This window comes from Erpetoichthys calabaricus, chromosome 6 (genome assembly GCF_900747795.2).
Source record: "Erpetoichthys calabaricus chromosome 6, fErpCal1.3, whole genome shotgun sequence".
NCBI lineage: Eukaryota > Metazoa > Chordata > Cladistia > Polypteriformes > Polypteridae > Erpetoichthys > Erpetoichthys calabaricus.
In genome coordinates, this window is record NC_041399.2 from 6,025,217 (window position 1) to 6,044,302 (window position 19,086).

At 42.0% G+C, this 19,086-nt stretch overlaps 1 protein-coding gene across 2 annotated transcripts in view; it reads left to right on the forward strand.

Moving 5' to 3' along the window:
• The window catches only part of rmdn1 (regulator of microtubule dynamics 1), a 36,859-nt gene extending 21,930 nt beyond the window's left edge, over positions 1-14,929 (forward strand). Inside the window, exons 8-10 of one of the 2 annotated variants that reach the window (XM_028803375.2) lie at positions 1,196-1,226; positions 4,367-4,500; positions 14,654-14,929. In XM_028803375.2, coding sequence (XP_028659208.1) covers positions 1,196-1,226; positions 4,367-4,500; positions 14,654-14,698 — 210 coding nt within the window. In that variant the 3' untranslated portion in view covers positions 14,699-14,929. Of the gene's footprint in view, positions 1-1,195; positions 1,227-4,366; positions 4,609-14,653 lie in introns of those variants that run through there. The other variant, XM_051929299.1, reaches the window with a different exon arrangement.
• Positions 14,930-19,086: the final 4,157 nt, after the last annotated feature.

Consider the following 19,086-nt stretch of genomic DNA (forward strand, 5'->3'; position numbering starts at 1 on the left):
ACATACCATAGTGCTACACAAGTTTTCCAACAATCTTTAATCACAGACTTAATATCCTTATTCTTAGCAAGTTGGAAGCTGTCATGACTTGTTCCTGTGAACTCGGGTAGTTTGACCTTTCCAGTGATTCAGCCAGAATAGTTTGTAACTCGACATAAAATCAACCTGGTTTGACTTTGACGAAATAAGATGTAGGGAAAGCTTGTGTGTATGTGTGAGAGCTGACATTTAGTGCTCACCTGGAAGCACAATTCATACAGTGCAGAAAGAAGCACAGTTTAAAACTGGTGTATTGGAAAGCACACACAGGAGAGGGGCTTGTCTGTCTGATATCTCAGGTTTGTTGTTGTATGACAGATTTGAAAAAGGTCAATAAAATGGCCAAGATTCAGGCTGAACAGGCCTGGAAAGACTTGGTACAGGCACTGTCGGGCAGCATGGTAAATGGCTTTCAGAATGCAGTGAGTTTGTAATACTTTATAAAGTCATCATGGAGTTAGTTGTGTACTTTGTTATTCCCTGCTATTCTTCATCATGTAATCGGATATCTGCAAGATTTGGTAACTGCAGTCATTAAATTTGACATCTCCTCTGACAGCAAGTCATGTAGTGTTCCACCGGCTTAATAGTTGGCAAGAAGTACTACTTTGTGTCACCAGTACATTTAAGTCTAGTGGCAGAATCAAAGGCAGTAATGGAGAGATGTGCCCAGTGCCATCTGTTATTCTTCAAAGGTGTGTTTTGTGTGTGTGTACTGTATGTATGGTGTTGTCCACGTCTTCAATTGACATTTTTTAGGGTTACTTACAATAATTGATTTATGAATATAAACCTTTTAAAAAAAGTTTTTAAATCTATTTGCAGTTGTAGTTTATAAGGCTCTACCTTGATCATAGTCTAATTTTATTTTTGAATTTTTACTGGTCAATTTAATATTCTCTTATTTGTAAATGAATGTGGATAAAGGTAAGTAAGGTTGTTTCCACAGCTCCATAACCTTAAAGCTGGTGGATGAATTGGCTTACTCAGGGTCACAGTGAGTTGCTGATAATTTGAACTGGCAACCTTTTACAGCCTAAAATAAGTCACCAGGGAGCTGTGCTTATATACCTTTGCAGAGTATGTTTAGCTGATACGATACAATCAGAAAAATGATGCAGACTTTTAAAAAATACATTTTTCTTTTCTTTTACAGGCCTTAGCCTATTTCCTGAAAGCAGAGGAAGGTAAGGAGGAGGAAGAGGTTTAGGACATACGCCGATCCATAGAGCTACTTTTGTTGAGAGAGAACTTTAGGGATGTTAACAATACCAACTAGAGAGGAAGCTAATAATCTGATGATATGAAAGAAAAAAAAAGTACTTTTGTCCTGTAAATGCTTGTGAGCATTTTTGGTAACCTGAAATGAATTTCTGTCATTAATTTGATTATATGTGCCCTGACTTGTAAAAGCAAAGAGAATTCCATTAGTAAATAGTGCAGCTTGAGCACCAGACTTTACAGGATGTAATGCTTCCTTTTAGGAAAAGTAGATGAGCAAAGGAAATGGAGGATGTGTGGCACTACATGTGTAAAACAATGAGGGTCAGAATATCAACGCAAAAATCAAGTCACTGTATGTTAGGCTAGTAGGAAAGAGGTCAAGAGCTTTAGTGATTTAAATATTGGCATATTTAATCAGATTAGACGACACATGTAATTAAGGTGTGGTGATCATGGAGGGGATTTCAGTTATCCAAACACTGAGAAGCCCCTCTTGCAAACAAAGAGGAGGAAAGTGAAATGGTGTGAATGGCAAATGACTGTTTCACATTCAGTTCATTCAAAGTCCAGTATGAGCCTTGTGCCTGTTCAGATGTTGTCTTTTTGAACAATACAGACTGAATTAAAGAAAAATACAAAGAACACACACTCAGGAGTTAATAGGTCCTCCTTTAAGCCACACTGATTTAAAGAGTTAGAAAACCCACAAATGCTCACTAGAGCACAGATGTCATTTTTGGAAAGCGGTATAAAACACAACTCTCCATTTATAAATAATAGATGGCATCACTTCTGAGCAAGGTTATTTTAGTTTTATTGTTAGTTTTTTGTGTTTTTTTTTTTGATAAATAAAAGATTTCAGTTTAGTTAGACTTCCTTTTATTTCTGTTTTACATTATTATTGTTTTAAAACCCAATATCTATTTAGTTTCAACTTCTGTGTTAGTTTCAGATGGATCTTAAACAATTACAGAACTAAGAGGCTGCATTGCACTGAACTACTTAAAAGCGGGCGTTTCACACTCTAAGTTACATTAAGACAGTGTGAGATATGGCCGGCCATTCATCCCGGCCAATACCCCCAGGCCGCTAGATGGAGCCCTCCCTGTAGCATGGGAGTGCCCCAAAGACCAGCAGGGAATCATGGACAATGGAGTTTTTATTCCCAACCCTGCTGGAGACCGTGGGGCCCACCAGGGTACGCTGCAGGGAGGCCCAAGGACTTGTATGTGCCCTATAACCCAGAAGTGCGTCACGATCATATGACCGGAGGGAACGACATGCTTCCAGGTTGAAGACTTTTAATCTGACCCGGAAGTGATAGGGACTCATGGACTCCTGGGCTGGAGCCATGTCCGGGTCGGGGAGTATAAAAGGACTATGGGAAAGCCCAGATGTTGAGCTGAGCTGGGTGGAAGGGTGGCAACGCATCTGGGAGAGGAGGATTGGTTATTGTATTGATTGATTATTGGTGATTTATTATATGTGGAGTGGAGGGTGCTTTGTGCACATAGTTATTATAAAATAAATAATAATTATAATTTTACCCAGTGTTTGGAGTGGTACCTGAGGGTTCAAGGGAGCTCTAGCACCCCCTACTGCTACAACAGATTGTACAAGCGGTCCTTGATTTTTAGGCAGCCTTTGTCGTTTTAAACTTTTTAGACTGAAGCCATCACTATTTCCTTCCTCCAGAAGTGAGTTTTTTTTTTTTGTGCCTTTATATTTAACATGGGCACTCATTCAAGTCTACCCATTCTTGAAGTGCCAGTCTTCTGCATGTCTCTTAAAAAATGTCTTTGTCGTAACATTTAAGGTCAGTTTTCAATTCTGTGGGATTTTTGTCTTTTAAGCATTTCTTGCAAACACTGTCTATCAAAAATGAATGTTTGCTCCTACTATGTGTTTTGTCAATACATACTGAAAGTTTATTTAAGTCTGTATACTAATCAAGTAAAGCGTATTCTGTTATTTCTCACAACCGCCAGTAAAAAAGCCTTATCAGATATGTTTGTCTTAGCGCTAGCTGCCATCACTGCCTGTTTAAAGTGTAACACCAGCATATCAAAACCTGAAAGTGAGTAAGAACACAGGTGAGGAGCAGGCGTTGATCACAGTGCATTGCTGCACCCACCACATGACAAACAACAACAACATTTATTTCTATAGCACATTTTCATACAAAAAGTAGCTCAAAGTGCTTTACATAATGAAGAAAAGAAAAATAAGACAATAAATTAAAGTAAGACAACATTTAGTTAACATAGAAAAGGAGTAAGGTCCGATGGCCAGGGGGGACAGAAAAAACAAACAAAAAAAACTCCAGATGGCTGGAGAAAAAAATAAAATGTGTAGGGGTTCCAGGCCACGAGACCACCCAGTCCCCTTTGGGCATTCTACCAAACATAAATGAAATGGGTCCTAATCCGGGATCCTCAGTTGGATCTAAGTGCAGCCATGCAATGGGTGACACCTCCGCACCACACCAGTTCAGATGGAGTGGAACCAGTGTGAGGTTTTTCATGGTGGCTGGAGTGCCAATTCTGCCAGGTTGGAGGGCCTACATGCGGGGCTGGATGCAGATTAGCGTCATATCCAGGACGGAGGATTTGCAGGTTAAGGGCCTTGCTGAAGGGCCCAACAGAGTAGAGTCCCTTTTGACATTTACGGGATTCGAACCGGCAACCTTCCAATTGCCTCAGAGCCACAACTCCGCCCAGAACACGACGGAGTTTTACCAAACACTCATTCAGCATGCCAAATAAATGGATTATAATTTGCAATAATTGCAGTTTTTTTTTTCCTGATTTTAATGAGAAGTCATTGGTTGTCTGAATTAGGTTTTGATGACAGACAGATACCGGAGAGTGTGGTGTGTATTTTGGGTTCTCAGACAGTAGATTAATGAAATGTAAATGAACCTTTCCATACTACCATAAGTAAAAACAAATATTTTCAAAATATTTGTGGAAAATAAATCTCTTGCTACTAGAGTGGTTTAATTTAGGTTTTTGATCATTTAAACGGGTTGAGTGCAGTGTATTGTCATTTTGTTGGTTTGAAGGCTCATTTTATTATTTTCTTTTCTCTTTTTTTTCTACAGTTGACTCTAACTTTTACAGTAAAAACTTACTGATGCTTGGGAAGTCCTATATGATGCTGAATAACAAAAATGAAGCTCTGTTTTGGATTAGTAAAGCAAAAGATTATCCAGCACACACTGAAGAGGATAAGCAGGTGAAAAGTGTTTATTATTATTATTATTTGGGTTTTTACTTTCTTAGTTGTTCTCAAACATCCCACACCATACCACTTTCTAAGCCAGTTTAATCTTAAAACACTGTAATATTAAATTTACGCACCTTTGGGGACTTGAATTTTTTTGCAGAGTACTTGAATAACTGTAGTTGGTTTACTAAATTATAACATACTAGTTGTGTAAGCCCGGGCTCCTAGAAACTATTGAAATCGTCAGGGGAAAAAAAATTGAAATGCAGAGTCGGCGGTTTCATTTTGCCGACGTGCTCTCCCTCCTTGTCTATCAGCGACTAAGCGAGTTTCTCTCTCCTCTGTGGTTTTGTTTTGCAGATGTGCTCGCCTCGCTTGTTGTATTAGCGGCTAAGCAGGTTTGTCTTTCGTCAGCGGTTTCACTTTGGCGACGGAGTCTCTCTCGTTCAGCTTCATTGCTGTAGCCTCGCACTTCCGAGCCGGACAGGCAGACACGCACACTTCCACATGTAGACGTTTATACAGGGTGGTCCAGATCTAATTATGTAACTCTTCGACTGACAACTGTCTCCCCGCCATTTTGGAATGCAGGGCAGGTGCTGCCATCTATCGGCAACAAAATTAAGTGAAATCTTTATGTAATAAACTTGTGTTACAGCATAATGAAAATTGCATGATTAGATCTGGACCACCCTATATATGATATACAGTATTACATACAGTACACAGGGTTTAAAACATTTATAAAGTTGCTGACAGACGTGCTTAACAATGGCATTACGGTAAGTAATTGTAAATCTAATTTTGTCCAATCAGATTGCTTAATTAGAAGCCAGTTATCAATGCTGAAGCCAATTATTATTCAAGCAACACTGTGTTTTATGCTTCATTTTAGTTAAGGGAATCGGATAAGGCAAGTTTAATTGCTTTCTTTAGTCGTAAATGGGTGTATTCTCAGATCTTAATTGCTTATGAGACAGATGAAAGTAACCAAGGAGCAAACTCCAGATAACTTGGTGTCACACGCCTCTGTATGTGTTCATCATATAGTATCTATTTGAATAAAATATTTAGAAAGAAAGAAAGAGAAGAAAAAGTGAACAATTAATCTGTGCTGACTCACAAGTTGCTTGGATGGTATCTTTGGAAATGGATGAATGACCTGATGTAGCAGAATGAAAGCCATTGAATTAAATCACACGTTCTGCTGGCACCCATGATTGACTTCTAATTAAGGAATTGGGTTGGAACAAAAACCTGCAATCAAGTGCTGTGGTCCTCCAGGATCAAACTTAAGGAACCCTATATCTAGATTAATCATTTTTATCACAGTAGATTCTGTGTAGCCGCATGCATTGGTCCGATTGTCAGTTAACTCTTTCATGGAGGTTATTGACAACAAAGGGAAGAAGGGTGAAATGGTTTCTAAATGTCTGCAGAAGATGTGTACTGAGACATCTGTTCACCTTGTAGCATATGACGTCAAATACCGGCTGTCCACTTTGACTTGCCAAGCAGGCCAAACGAAGCTCATAGTCAGTCTGGTGTATCTTCTTGTTTTCATTGAACACGTGCTGCTGCTGTTTGTAGGAAATGGGAGAAAAAAAGAAAAACACAAAGTGCCACCAGTGCAACAACCAATGAAAACACAACGACTTATCAAACCGGGCAATTTGCTGCTTTTCAGTGGTGTCCTAGGGTTGAAAATGTACATTTACATTTACATCATTTAGCAGACGCTCTTATCCAGAGCGACTTACAAGAGTGTTTTTTTTTTAGTTTTTTTCGCATACCCCTTGGGGTCAGAGCGCAGGGTCAGCCATTGTACAGCACCCCCTGGAGCAATTACAGGTTAAGGGCCTTGCTCAAGGGCCCAGCAGAGTAGGATCTCTTAGATGTAGTCTTCATAGATTTTCAGATGGTTGTATTTAACAGCTATGCTGCTCCACCTCAAAAATAACTTTTAAAGATGCAGTATGCACTTACACTAACACATTTATATGACTTTTTTTTTTGTGATTCAAATATTCCATTTTGTTTAAACATTTTGGTTTGTGCATCATTGGTGAGTTTTTTCAGATCTTTTGGCAAACTATAACAATATTCCCCTTTAAATTGTTCAGAGACCACTTGCAAAAAACTGAAACTGCAACTGTGAAATTCATGAATCTGGAGGGGTGAATGTAATGAGTTGGCAAGATCCCAATATGTTGAGAAAAAGGTGATAGGAATTCACACATTGTGACGGAAATGGAAAATGTTCTGGTTTGATGAAGCCAAAAAAAACCGCCTTAAGACTAAATTTATCTTAAGCTCAGTACAAGACATTGTTGTGTGATGAATATCCATGGCGTGTAGCCCAGTGGTGACGGCGGTCATGTACTTTGGATGTTCCTTTACTGCGTCCTTTCTCCTGTATGTTTGCCTGCTTTCTGTACAGGTGTCAAATACGTAACACTTGTGTGGAAAAACAAAGAACTTTTATTTTTTTACTAGGCAGTACTTCGCCCCCTGCTCGCTTCACTTGCCAAACCCCATGTTTGGTTCCGGATACACATTTTTAAGATTTTTTTTTTTCCTTTGAATTGTTGCTATTTCATTAGTTTCACTTTTATTTCAGAACTTCTGTAAAAACAATATTTGGAGTCCTTTAAATGAGGTCCGTGAGACGTGTGTTTAATGACTTTGTACCATAATTCAGGATAGGTTTCCATCCATCCATCCATTTTCCAACCCACTGAATCCGAACACAGGGTCACGGGGGTCTGCTGGAGCCGATCCCAGCCAACACAGGGCACAAGGCAGGAACCAATCCCGGGCAGGGTGCCAACCCACCACAGAGGATAGGTTTCTCTGTTTGGAATTTCAGCACAGACAAAACGATCGACGTCATCAGCAGTTAATTATTTTTTTTGCAAAGTAACCAATAAATGCATGTGAGGTAAACCCCGTTTTTGAAATCATCTGACTTAAAGTTCAAAGCCTTACAATATTTACATACTTCTGAAATATCACCTATGTCCATATACAGTATTCAATCTCTACAGTAATCCCTCACTTATCGTGGGAGATAGGTTCCAAGGCCAACCGCGATAACTGAATTTCCGCGAAGTAGGGACACTATATTTATTTAATTATTTAACGTGTATTTGGACGTTTTTAAACCCTCCCTGTATTGTTTACAACCCACCCTTTATTAACAGGGACAACTGCTAAGCAATATGAAATTGGTAGATGAGTTTACACTTACTGTATAGCGAAGTACACGTAGCAGCTTGTAGGCGGTCATGACGTCGTCGACCTTGTTGCAAAGATTCCTAAAGCAGATTCCATCCAGACTACTGCCTTATCACGTCCACTTGCAACTCATTTTGCACCCTGGTTAAAGGACACTGCGGCCGTAGATCTTATATGCTTTTCCTCCGTTTTAAATAAAAAGAATCGATGTCCTGCAGCGGTGTAGCTGTTCCCTTCCTTCAACATATCCAAAACTTTTACCTTTTCTGCAATCATTTGCATCTTCTGTTGGTGCTTGGACACGGCCCCTGAAGCATTAGCACGTTAATGATGAATGAGTGAGATGAGACTTCCTGGTTAATGCAGCACTCCATCGCTGAGCCAGTCAGCAGCACACAGGAACTTAACTGCGTGCTCTGATTGGGTAGCTTCTCAGCCATCCGCCAATAGCATCTCTTGTATGAAATCAACTGGGCAAACCAACTGAGGAAGCAAGTAAAAAGACCCATTGTCCGCAGAAACCCGCGAAGCAGCGAAAAATCCGTGTTATATATTTAGATAAGCTTACATATAAAATCCGCGAAGTCGTGAATCCACGAAAAGTGAACCGCGAAGTAGCGAGGGATTACTGTATTCGCCTTTTCATTATTTCTTCCGAGTAATACTTTCTCTTTCTTTGTGCTAATGCAATGTTTACCTTCTTTGTTTTGACCCGGTCGTTTTTTCTGCTTTCATATTCTGTATCTTGCTCTGCATGTGTTTGGCCCTTTTGTTTTTTAACCTCTTTATGACGTTTAACTTTGTTTTCTACTCTTTGTCTTTTATTTCTGACTTCGCTTTGTCCTGCTTTTTTTTCAGTAACACCTGGTCCATGGTGATTATTTTCCCTTTTTTTGAGTAATAATTTCCATTTGTTTGCGCTACTGCGATCTTTACTTTCTTTCTTTTATACTTTTCCTGCTTTCATATTCTTTAAGTTTCTCTACATGTGTATCGCGCCTACTTTTTTTTTTTTTTTTGGAGCCTTTCGAATTCCACTGCTTTCATGATCTCTAACCTGCTCTGCATGTGTGTAGCACCAACTGTTTTTAAAGTCTTTGTGAAGTTCTACTTTGTCTTTTAATTCCGAGCCTGATTGGATGTGCTTTTTTTCAATTCCACTTGTTCCGGGCTGATTATTACTTACCTTATTTTCTGAATTTGCACCTTCATTATTCTTTTTTTTTTTTTTTTTTTTTAATTTATTTTCTCTCCAATGCTTTTGAGTCTCTTTCTTTTCTCCGTGCGGCTTTCTTCTTCACTTAGTCGTCAATGTTTCATTTATAACATATTGTCCTTCTACGCTTGATATGCGCTGAGACCCTGGATCTGTGTGTGCTCAAAGCCTCCTTTTACATGACAGAGTTTTGCTGCTGGTTCTAAGTAGGGTGTATGTTACAAGAATCTCATGTTCTACGTCCTCACGAGACGGTCCTGGGTCAAAGTCTCATGTTTAAGGTCCCCGCGAGACGCTCCATGGCCAATATCTTTTGTCTCACGGGTCTTTTAAGTGTCTTCCGTGATCTTCACGTGAAGATCACATCTCGTCTCCCTAGTCTCTTTCTCCCAGGATTTTTTTATAATAGAGATTGGAAATCTGTGCCTCTGGAGAAGATTCAAAATATTGTGTTTTTTTATTTATTGATTTTTAATGGGCCAGTCATAGTCTGGTTGTTTATCTGATGTGCGTCGCATGTTGTTCCCTGCCTAGAACCTTTCAATGTGCTGGCACTGAGTAAATGTATAATGCTTAGGTGTACACCACAACCTAAATTGACTTCAGAACAGAATTTCAGGGTTACTGATTCAGAATCCAGTTATATTAAAATGTTAAAGTGACACACCCTGAATTAATCATTGACATTGTGATGATAGAAGGAGGGCTGCTTTTACAGGTGTAGATTAATATTACAGAGCTCTGCCAGTTACTGACGCTGCCTACTCGGCTGACCTCGTGTAAAAGCATTGGTCACATTGCTGGCAGGTTGTTAACACAGATTTTTGTAAGACACTTGCGTTATTATTTTTACATCAAAAATAAACATTTTGGCAGAATACTACTGTTGGTAATAGCAATAAAAATAAGTGCTAAAGAAAACTGACTGTGCAGACTTGTTTTAAAGTGTATTCAATAGTCCTCTGACGTGTACAGTTTTATTAAGTCCTTACCTGCAGATAATGAAGTTGTTTTTAGTGTTCTGTGGATAATGAGCACAAACTCGCTCACTATTTGTAACGGCTTATGGAGCCCACATCCCATTAAGTGACTTGTTGTTTCCATGACTTGTATTTTTATTACTCTCTCCTTAGGTAGTTTGAAGGAGCAGTGGTGGGAGAGGCGCCCTGGTGGTTCAATAATGTTTTGCCGAGCCATTAAGCTGTCGGGTGCGGCTATCAGAAGAGAAAAATATTTAAGTTGAAGTAACCTGTCAATGTAAATTCACAGCAGTACGTTAATCACGTTTTTCTGTTTTTAAGGTGGACAGTTTTGTATATAAGGCAGTGCTCTTTAGTTTTCAAAAATTGTGTAAAGTGCACTGTATTTGAAATGTCTCAATGACAGTTGAACTCTTCTGATAATTTAATATACTAAATGTCAACGCCGTCTTTCTGCTAGCAGCTTTGTATTATGCAGAGAGAGGGAGAGACGGACATGAATATAACCGTCGATACACTTCATGGGACTGCACCTAAAGAAAGTCTTTGGTTTTTTGTCATTAGAAAGGTGAGTCACTGCAGTTGCCCATTTAACTGAGAATTGGCACAGCCCTCATACCCACAAGTAAATGGGCAGGATATTTTATTATGATAGAACAGCCCCAAACTGAGTGGCTGGAGACGCTCCCATTGACTGTGGAGTGATGTGCAGTCAGTCCGAGTTAAACGTGGATACAAACTTTATCTTTCAGGTGTGGCATGAAGTCCAAATCTGCTACTCTGCTGTTAATCAAGTGACCAAGGGCCAGAGGCTTGATCATCTTAATGTGTAGCAGTCAGGAATGGACAATCTCAAGCATGGGGGCTCAATATAGAATGATGGGAATGAGCATGGGACACAATCTCTCCTGTGCCAGTGGTTGATTTGATTTATTTTATTCCTACTTCTCAAAATACTGTGCATTTTAGTGCTTTGGGTGTTAGGGCGCAGATCACAAAGTGACTCTGGTAGAAGAGCCCCTGAACCAAGTTCTACTTGATACGGGCCGACGTGGGTGAAGGAGGTACGGATGTAGGCCATCAGCTGCTGGTACTGCAGGAAATGGAAGCGACCTGTGCATTTCATATTTGGGCTAACTAAGTCTTCAGTCCAGTAGCCCAAAAGTAAGAACAGTAATGAGGTCAGTTCACCAAACAGAAGACCTGAGGTTTTTGGTTGTAGTCTAAGTTTCAATCCACACTACTATATTTTAATTTAAAGTAACTGCTGAAAGTGCACGAGATGTAGCCATTTGCCACCACTGGGCCTGCATGCATATGCAGTAGGAGGAAGTGACTTCTATATGCATTTACAGCCCGAGGACAGCGATGGCAAATATGAAAGTCCCCCCAAAAAAAAATGTTGAGCTGAAATCTTAATACATAATTCGCCAGTCTCCTCACTCACTCACGTCCGTCCGAAGCTGAATGCGCAGTCGCCTTCCGCGCAGCTGCCCAAAAAACCTTACGAGACCTGCAGGCAACGGATTTACAGCCGCGAAAATTCAAAGAGAAAGCCGATTTCGACTACAGCTCAAGGCCTAATTATGCATTCATTCAATACACCTATATCAGGTTTGTGGTGCTTATACTTATTACTATTCCACTCGTGCCCGTTTCATCTTACGTTGTCGAAACGGGCTCTTTGTCTAGTTGTTAATAAATGTAACTTACAAGTATAATGCAAGTAAAGCAGCTGAGCAAATGTAATGAGCAGGGTCCATAAAACCAACTGGAGCTCCATGATTAGAGTCTGCGGTTTCAAAACTCTCCATTTCACTCATCCACTGTAACGCTGAGCTGGTGGCTTGTCAGAAAAGATCAAACCCTGTAGAGAATCGTCAAGAGTCTCAGTGTCTGGGGGTTAAAAACATCGAGAGGCAGAGATGGAGACCACCATCAACACAGACTCTCCGCCTTTTCCCCTTAAATTAATCTCGTTGTTTAAATATCTGAAGTTTGTTTTCCTGGTTTCAGCAGAAGCACATTAGTGTGAGATTTGTTCCAAGGCTTTAACTCTTTTATTTTTCTGTGGAGTTCTGTTTGTAGGTTGTACTCTATTAATGATAAGCGGGGTCGACACTGAATGTGAAAGGCTGCAGCCACACTAGTGTGGGACCACCTGGAAAATCATCTCAAAAGCAAGATTTAAAAAAAAATAAATATATAAATTGTCCCCCAAGTAACACGAGAGAGGGCACAAAAATCCCTGTTAAAATTTTTAAAAAGTAAAACGGACTGTTACTCCATTCACGTTACCTTTCTCTCTTCTCTTCTGTCAGTCATGACATCCTACTGTCCAGAATGGAGAACATGCCGGGTATCTCTGGCACTGCCCTCCAGTGGTTCAAGTCCTATCTGACTGATAGGTAAGAGTTTGTTAGTCTTGGTAACAGCAGATCCAGCACAGCGCCAGTCGCACAAGGAGCTCCTCAGGGCTCTGTCCTCGGCCCTCTTCTCTTCTGTATTTATATGCTTCCCTTTGGCCATATTATTTGTAGCTGTGGACTGGGTTATCATTTTTATGCAGATGATACTCAACTCTACTTCAATGTTAAAAGTGCAACTTCATCAGAGCTTTCTCAGCTCACAACCTGCCTTAGTGAAATGAAAACCTGGATGGAGCAGAACTCTTTAAAATTAAATTGCAACAAAACTGAACTCCTGCAAATTGGGACTAAAGTGCAACTTAATAAAATGAGCTCCTTCCCAGTCCATCTTGGCGGTGATCTCATCAGACCTGCCTCTACTGCTAAGAATCTTGGTGTCATTTTTGATTCCTCCCTTTCTTATTCCGCCCACATAAACCACATTAAGAAACTTTCTTACTTTCACCTCTGTCACATATCCCGTGTTCGCTCCTTCCTCTCCTTTTCTAATGCTGAGAAACTTGTCCATGCTTTTATCACATCCCGCATCGATTATTGTAATTCCCTACTGGCAGGTGCCCCTTCTAATCTTATATCACAGCTCCAGCTTATTCAAAACTCCGCTGCAAGAGTCCTTACATGGACCAGCAACAGCGAGCACATCACACCCATCCTGCTCCACCTTCACTGGCTCCCTGTGTTTGATTGATAGAGAGATTGATAGATAAGATACTTTATTAATCCCAAGGGGAAATTCACAAAATTTCCTACAGGATTGAATATCAAATCCTTCTAATAACCTACAAAGCCTTAAATAACCTCACGACAAACTACATCAGTGACCTTCTCCATCACTATGTGCCTGTCCGCCCACTAAGCTCCTCTGATTCTGGTAATCTTGTTGTGCCCCACACTAATCTACACTCCATGGGTGACAGCAGGGCCTTCAGCTGTATAGCGCCCAGACTCTGGAATGACCTACTGAAATCAATCAGGTCAGCTGACTCCATGAATTCTTTTAAAAAACAACTCAAAACTCATCTGTTCAGTTTGGCTTTTAGCTCGACTTGACTTTATTACCGTTCTCTCAGTTTACCTCCATGTCATGATGCTCATGTAACCTGTGTGTGTGTGTGATAGACCATCAATTATGGTGTCTGTTAGGCTTTTCTCTGAATTTACTGTCTTTAATCTTCTTTATTTATTTGGTTTAGGACAATGCTATATACTGCATACCCTGCTGTTCTTTCTTAAACTCTGAAGTGCCTTGAGCATGGGAAAGGCGCTATATAAATAAAACGTATTAATTCTTCTTCTTCTTATTGTTGTTATTCTCTTTTCCTGCTGTGCCTGAAGTCTCCCCTCCTTCTTTTTCCTTCTGAATTTCTTCTCCTGTGGTATCAGATCTTCACTCCATCAGATGTCATTTTAATTTCAGAACTAAAGAGAAGTGTGTGGGATTGAAATCTGGGGGGTGTGAATCAACAACCCGGTGATTTTCGTTCAAAGCCCTTTGTCTGACAACGTTGGCTCATCTTGGGTGCGTCACTTCTCTGGACGTGTGCTTTCTGATGCCTTCCTGTAGACGCCTCGGCCGTTCGCTGTAATGTCGCTCAAGTAATTCATTGTGTCCGCGATGAACTCACTCTTTATGAATGTCTGTCTGTGTTGAATATCTGCCTTTGGGGGGTGGGGGGGGTGATCGTTGTCTGGGAAACTCGAGTCACATGCTTGAAATTTGCCCTCAATTAGCCTGGCTTGGTGCCCCCTCGGCAGGCAGATTAACCAGAGTGCCATATTCAGGGACTTGCCCCACTCCCGTGGTACTGCCTGTCATTTGGGTCCCCCATTGTAGAAGTGCTGCCATCAGACAGATAATGTAACACACCAAGTTTTGTTCTTTTGACACAGATATTGAAAAACAGGTCATTTAATTAGGGTGGGATGAAAACCAGGGGGGGTGCCCAGGACTGAACTTGAGACCCACTGAGCGAAGGCTGAAAACACAGCAAGAGTGCACTGAGAGAGCAAACTGCTGAAAATGGACCTGATTTAAGAAAAAGCCGCTAAGTAACCAGTGAGGGCGAGAAGAAGGTTAGAATGAGGGGTGAAGTGAAACACTGAGACAAGTGCCAAGAAAAATAAAATAAAGAGTCGAGTGAACGTTTGATACTCAACTCGAGGATCGATAATAACAGTTTCGGGGCGTTTTCTGCATTGAACAGTTTGAAACAAATGGCGACCACCTTAGAAAATGAGTGATGGTAGGTTTGGACCTGGAGACGGCCACTCGGTCTGATTTTATTATTTTTATTTTCTAGGTTCAAACGGAAGCAGCTGAACTTCTGAAGAAACTCGGTGGTTAAAAGTGCTGAGCTGGCAAAGGCCCGCTGTGAACCCTGAAAGGTTCGGGTCGCGTGCCGCCCATTTTACAAACCCAAGGCGTCCGCTCTCTGCTGTACTGCAGGGGTCCACGGGGGGCCCAGCTGACCGCCGCCCCGGTCCCGTATAAACACTGCGTACTTCTACCCTTCTCTGACATGACTGCGACTCTGTAAAGGAAAAATACGAAAATTAAACGTTCAGTCGTCACCTGATATCCGCGTCGGGTGTGTGTGTGTGTGCGGCGAGAAGCCATTCATTTGAGCGGCCCCATACCTTATATGTAGGGGTCCGCCTGATTCCAACTTCTGGGGGGTATAAACGGGTCTTGGACACCTGTACGGGGCAAGGAGTAATGTTGGAAAAGTTTCTGTCAGAGGCTGGACAAAGGGTCAGGTGATGGGGATTTCTGTAATGGTGAAGACCTGCCAAGTGGGCGTGATGAGCAGATGGACCTAACTGGAGGAAGGTCCAAGGCTGCAAGATGATTGGGTGTCAGACGAGGATTAGGAATGTGTTTTATGAACAGAATTGTAGTAACAGTATGGTCCACCCACTGCTGGGCACTCCATGTTCATCTGAACTGGGACCATGCGTGTGTGCATCACATCATAAAGCCCAATTCCGCTGCCTTCTTTGGGGCGAGGTTGCCCGTGTCTGATCTGCTTCAACAAACACAGGGTACGCACCCCCTGCTGGCCTCACCAACACCTCTTCCAGCAGCAACTCCAGCATTTCCTAGATGGTCTGCCATCCAAGTTCCTCCCTGAACATGCTTAGCTTCAGGTGGGTGACCTCTTCTGTAGTGCAGGTGGTATGGCTGCTAGCTAATGATAGAGAACTTCACCGTGAACATAACCTTCAGACTGCCTGGAGCATGAAGGGAACTGGAGTTGGTGTGTTTATTCACTTAATGATGCAGACACATCTCCATTACCGTGTTTCCCCAAAAACGAGCCGTAGCATGAGCAGAAGTTCAGGCTGCTCTGTAATGTGAGCCCTCGTCAATAAGTCGAAAAGTAAGGCGCCTAAGGCCGGGTTTATACTTCACGCGATGTGACGCGTCTGCCCGAAACAGCCATTACATTCTGAGGACACCTTACCGCAGTATCTCTGAAGAGGACATTTAATGATTACAGCCATCAGTCCAGGGGTGCGCCCATTCCAGCAAGCATCGGGTGCAAGAAAGAAACAAAATTCCTGGACGGGGCATCAGCTCATCACAAGGTGAACACAAGCGCGCACACACACAGGTGTCATTTGAGCAAATCCCCAAACCTTTGGATGGAAACCAGAGCTCACTGTGGATCACAAGGGACATGACACCCTGCGAGACAGCAGTGCTGTGCCACCCCATATCAGTAATTATTTGCTGTATTCATTATTTAAATTAACGATTTATCTGTAAAATGTAACAAATGTATGTCGGCATTTTACTTCACCACATCGAACCGTTCATCAAACATTGAAGTGCGCACATCGATCCTGGAGGATCCTCAAAGCGTAGCAAGAAATTCAGGGTATGAATGTGGAGAGTTAGGACAATATTCCAGAAGAAGATGACATGACTGGATTTGGATAAACGTTTATTGTTATACAGGAATAAATATAAGACATCCCCTGAAAATAAGTCCTAGTGCATCTTCTGGAGCAAAAATGAATATGAGACCCGGTCATATTTTCAGGGAAACACGGTAGTTCAGTCGAGCTAAAAATGTTTGGCTACAGATTTTCGTTTGTAGTCTCACTCCAGTGTTCAACAGGAGTCGGCCCAACACTGGAGGACTCCACTTGGAAAACCGAGACACTTTGGGGGATTGTTGCAAAGCCTCAGTGGAACCTTTCATCGGGTTGCACACTGATGGTGTCACAATTAGCAGGGAAGAAGCCCCAGTGCATGGATTCCTAACCTTTTTTGAGTCACGGACCCTTTTAAGAATCTGATGAAAGCTATGGACCCCCTTCCCTCAGAAATATTAATTTCTTTCAAAGGGAAACCATTGACTGGGACAAGGGGGAGTCCTGGATGGTGACTGTTATTCCCAGCGCCTCACTTTTTCCACATTTTGTTATGTTACAGCCTTATTCCAAAATGGATTAAATTAATTTATTTCCTGAGAATTCCACACACAACACCCCATAATGACAACATGAAAAAGTTTACTTGAGGTTTTTGCAAATTTATTAAAAATAAAAAAACTGAGAAATCCCATGTCCATAAGTATTCACAGCCTTTGCCATGAAGCTCCAAATTGAGCTCAGGTGCATCCTGTTTCCCCTGATCATCCTTGAGATGTTTCTGCAGCTTCATTGGAGTCCACCTCTGGTAAATTCAGTTGACTGGACATGATTTGGAAAAGCACACACCTGTCTATAGAAGGTCCCACAGTTGACAGTTCACGTCAGAGCACAAACCAAGCATGAAGTCAAAGGAATTGTCTGTAGACCTCCGAGACAGGATTGTCTCGAGGCACAAATCTGGGGAAGGTTACAGAAAAATTTCTGCTGCTTTGAAGGTCCCAATGAGCACAGTGGCCTCCATCATCCGTAAGTGGAAGAAGTTCGAAACCACCAGGACTCTTCCTAGAGCTGGCCGGCCATCTAAACTGAGCAATCGAGGGAGAAGGGCCTTAGTCAGGGAGGTGACCAAGAACCCAATGGTCCTCTGTGGAGAGAGGAGAACCTTCCAGAAGGACAACCATCTCTGCAGCAATCCACCAATCAGGACTGTATGGTAGAGTGGCCAGATGGAAGCCACTCCTTAGTAAAAGGCACATGGCAGCCCGCCTGGAGTTTGCCAAAAGGCACCTGAAGGACTCTCAGACCATGAGAAAGAAAATTCTCTGGTCTGATGAGACAAAGATTGAACTCTTTGGTGTGAATGTCAGGCGTCACGTCTGGAGGAAACCAGGCACCATCCCTACAGTGAAGCATGGTGGTGGCAGCATCATGCTGTGGGGAACTGGGAGACTAGTCAGGATAAAGGGAAAGATGACTGCAGCAATGTACAGAGACATCCTGGATGAAAACCTGCTCCAGAGCGCTCTTGACCTCAGACTGGGGTGACGGTTCATCTTTCAGCAGGACAACGACCCTAAGCACACAGCCAAGATATCAAAGGAGTGGCTTCAGGACAACTCTGTGAATGTCCTTGAGTGGCTCAGCCAGAGCCCAGACTTGAATCCGATTGAACATCTCTGGAGAGATCTTAAAATGGCTGTGCACCGACGCTTCCCATCCAACCTGATGGAGCTTGAGAGGTGCTGCAAAGAGGAATGGGCCAAACTGGCCAAGGATAGGTGTGCCAAGCTTGTGGCATCATATTCAAAAAGACCTGAGCCTGTAATTGCTGCCAAAGGTGCATCGACAAAGTATTGAGCAAAGGCTGTGAATACTTATGGACATGGGATTTCTCAGTTTTTTTATTTTTAATGAATTTGCAAAAACCTCAAGTAAACTTTTATCACGTTGTCATTATGGGGTGTTGTGTGTAGAATTCTGAGGAAAAAAATGAATTTAATCCATTTTGGAATAAGGCTGTAACATAACAAAATGTGGAAAAAGTGATGAAGCGCTGGGAATACTTTCTGGATGCACTGTATGTAACTCATGCGTTAGGTCTGGGTGAGATAAATACTTGCGAGAAAAATAACGGTAAGAGATGTAACACATGAGAAAGTTCATGCGGGAAAAATCAACTGTGCCGGGCTGTATAGTGAATATAAATGTTAATATTTATCTGACCCTCACGGACCCCCTGAAACCCATCCACAGACTCCCTAGGGGTCCACAGGCCTCAGGTTAAACTTGATGGTTTTGTTTACCTGAAGCCGTCTTGTCGAGAACATTCTTGAACGTGCTCTTCACGCAACTTTCGCCAGCCCCGGCAGCAGATGTTTGAACCATCTGACATGGATGACGAGGCTGATCGATGGTCTTCTGTAATCTTGGCATCGGTTATTTATGGAAAACAACTCTCTCGAATATGGAATTCCTTTACCTTTCTTGTTCATCGCTTTCAGGAAATTTCTTCATCAGTCCAAGATTTATATGAAGAGGAGGCAAACATCTTTGTCGGGCCAACATGCGGTTGAGGTGGCACACTTTTCTTGCGGAGCGGCTAATGAGATTCTTTATCACGACTGTCCCACTCGCACTCACGCTAGCAGGGATATCCGAGCTGAAGCACACACCTGGCTCAATAGAGGAAAGGACCCTGGTCAGCATAGAAGGCTCAACCACTGGCCCCGATGGGGTGCAAAGAACCAAAAGAAGAATCCTAGTAGCAGTGTTGCTACCGTTAGACCACCACAGACAGTCCAGTCTTAGTCGTTTGTGCTGTAAACTTTTCAACAGTTCCACGTTATTGTGG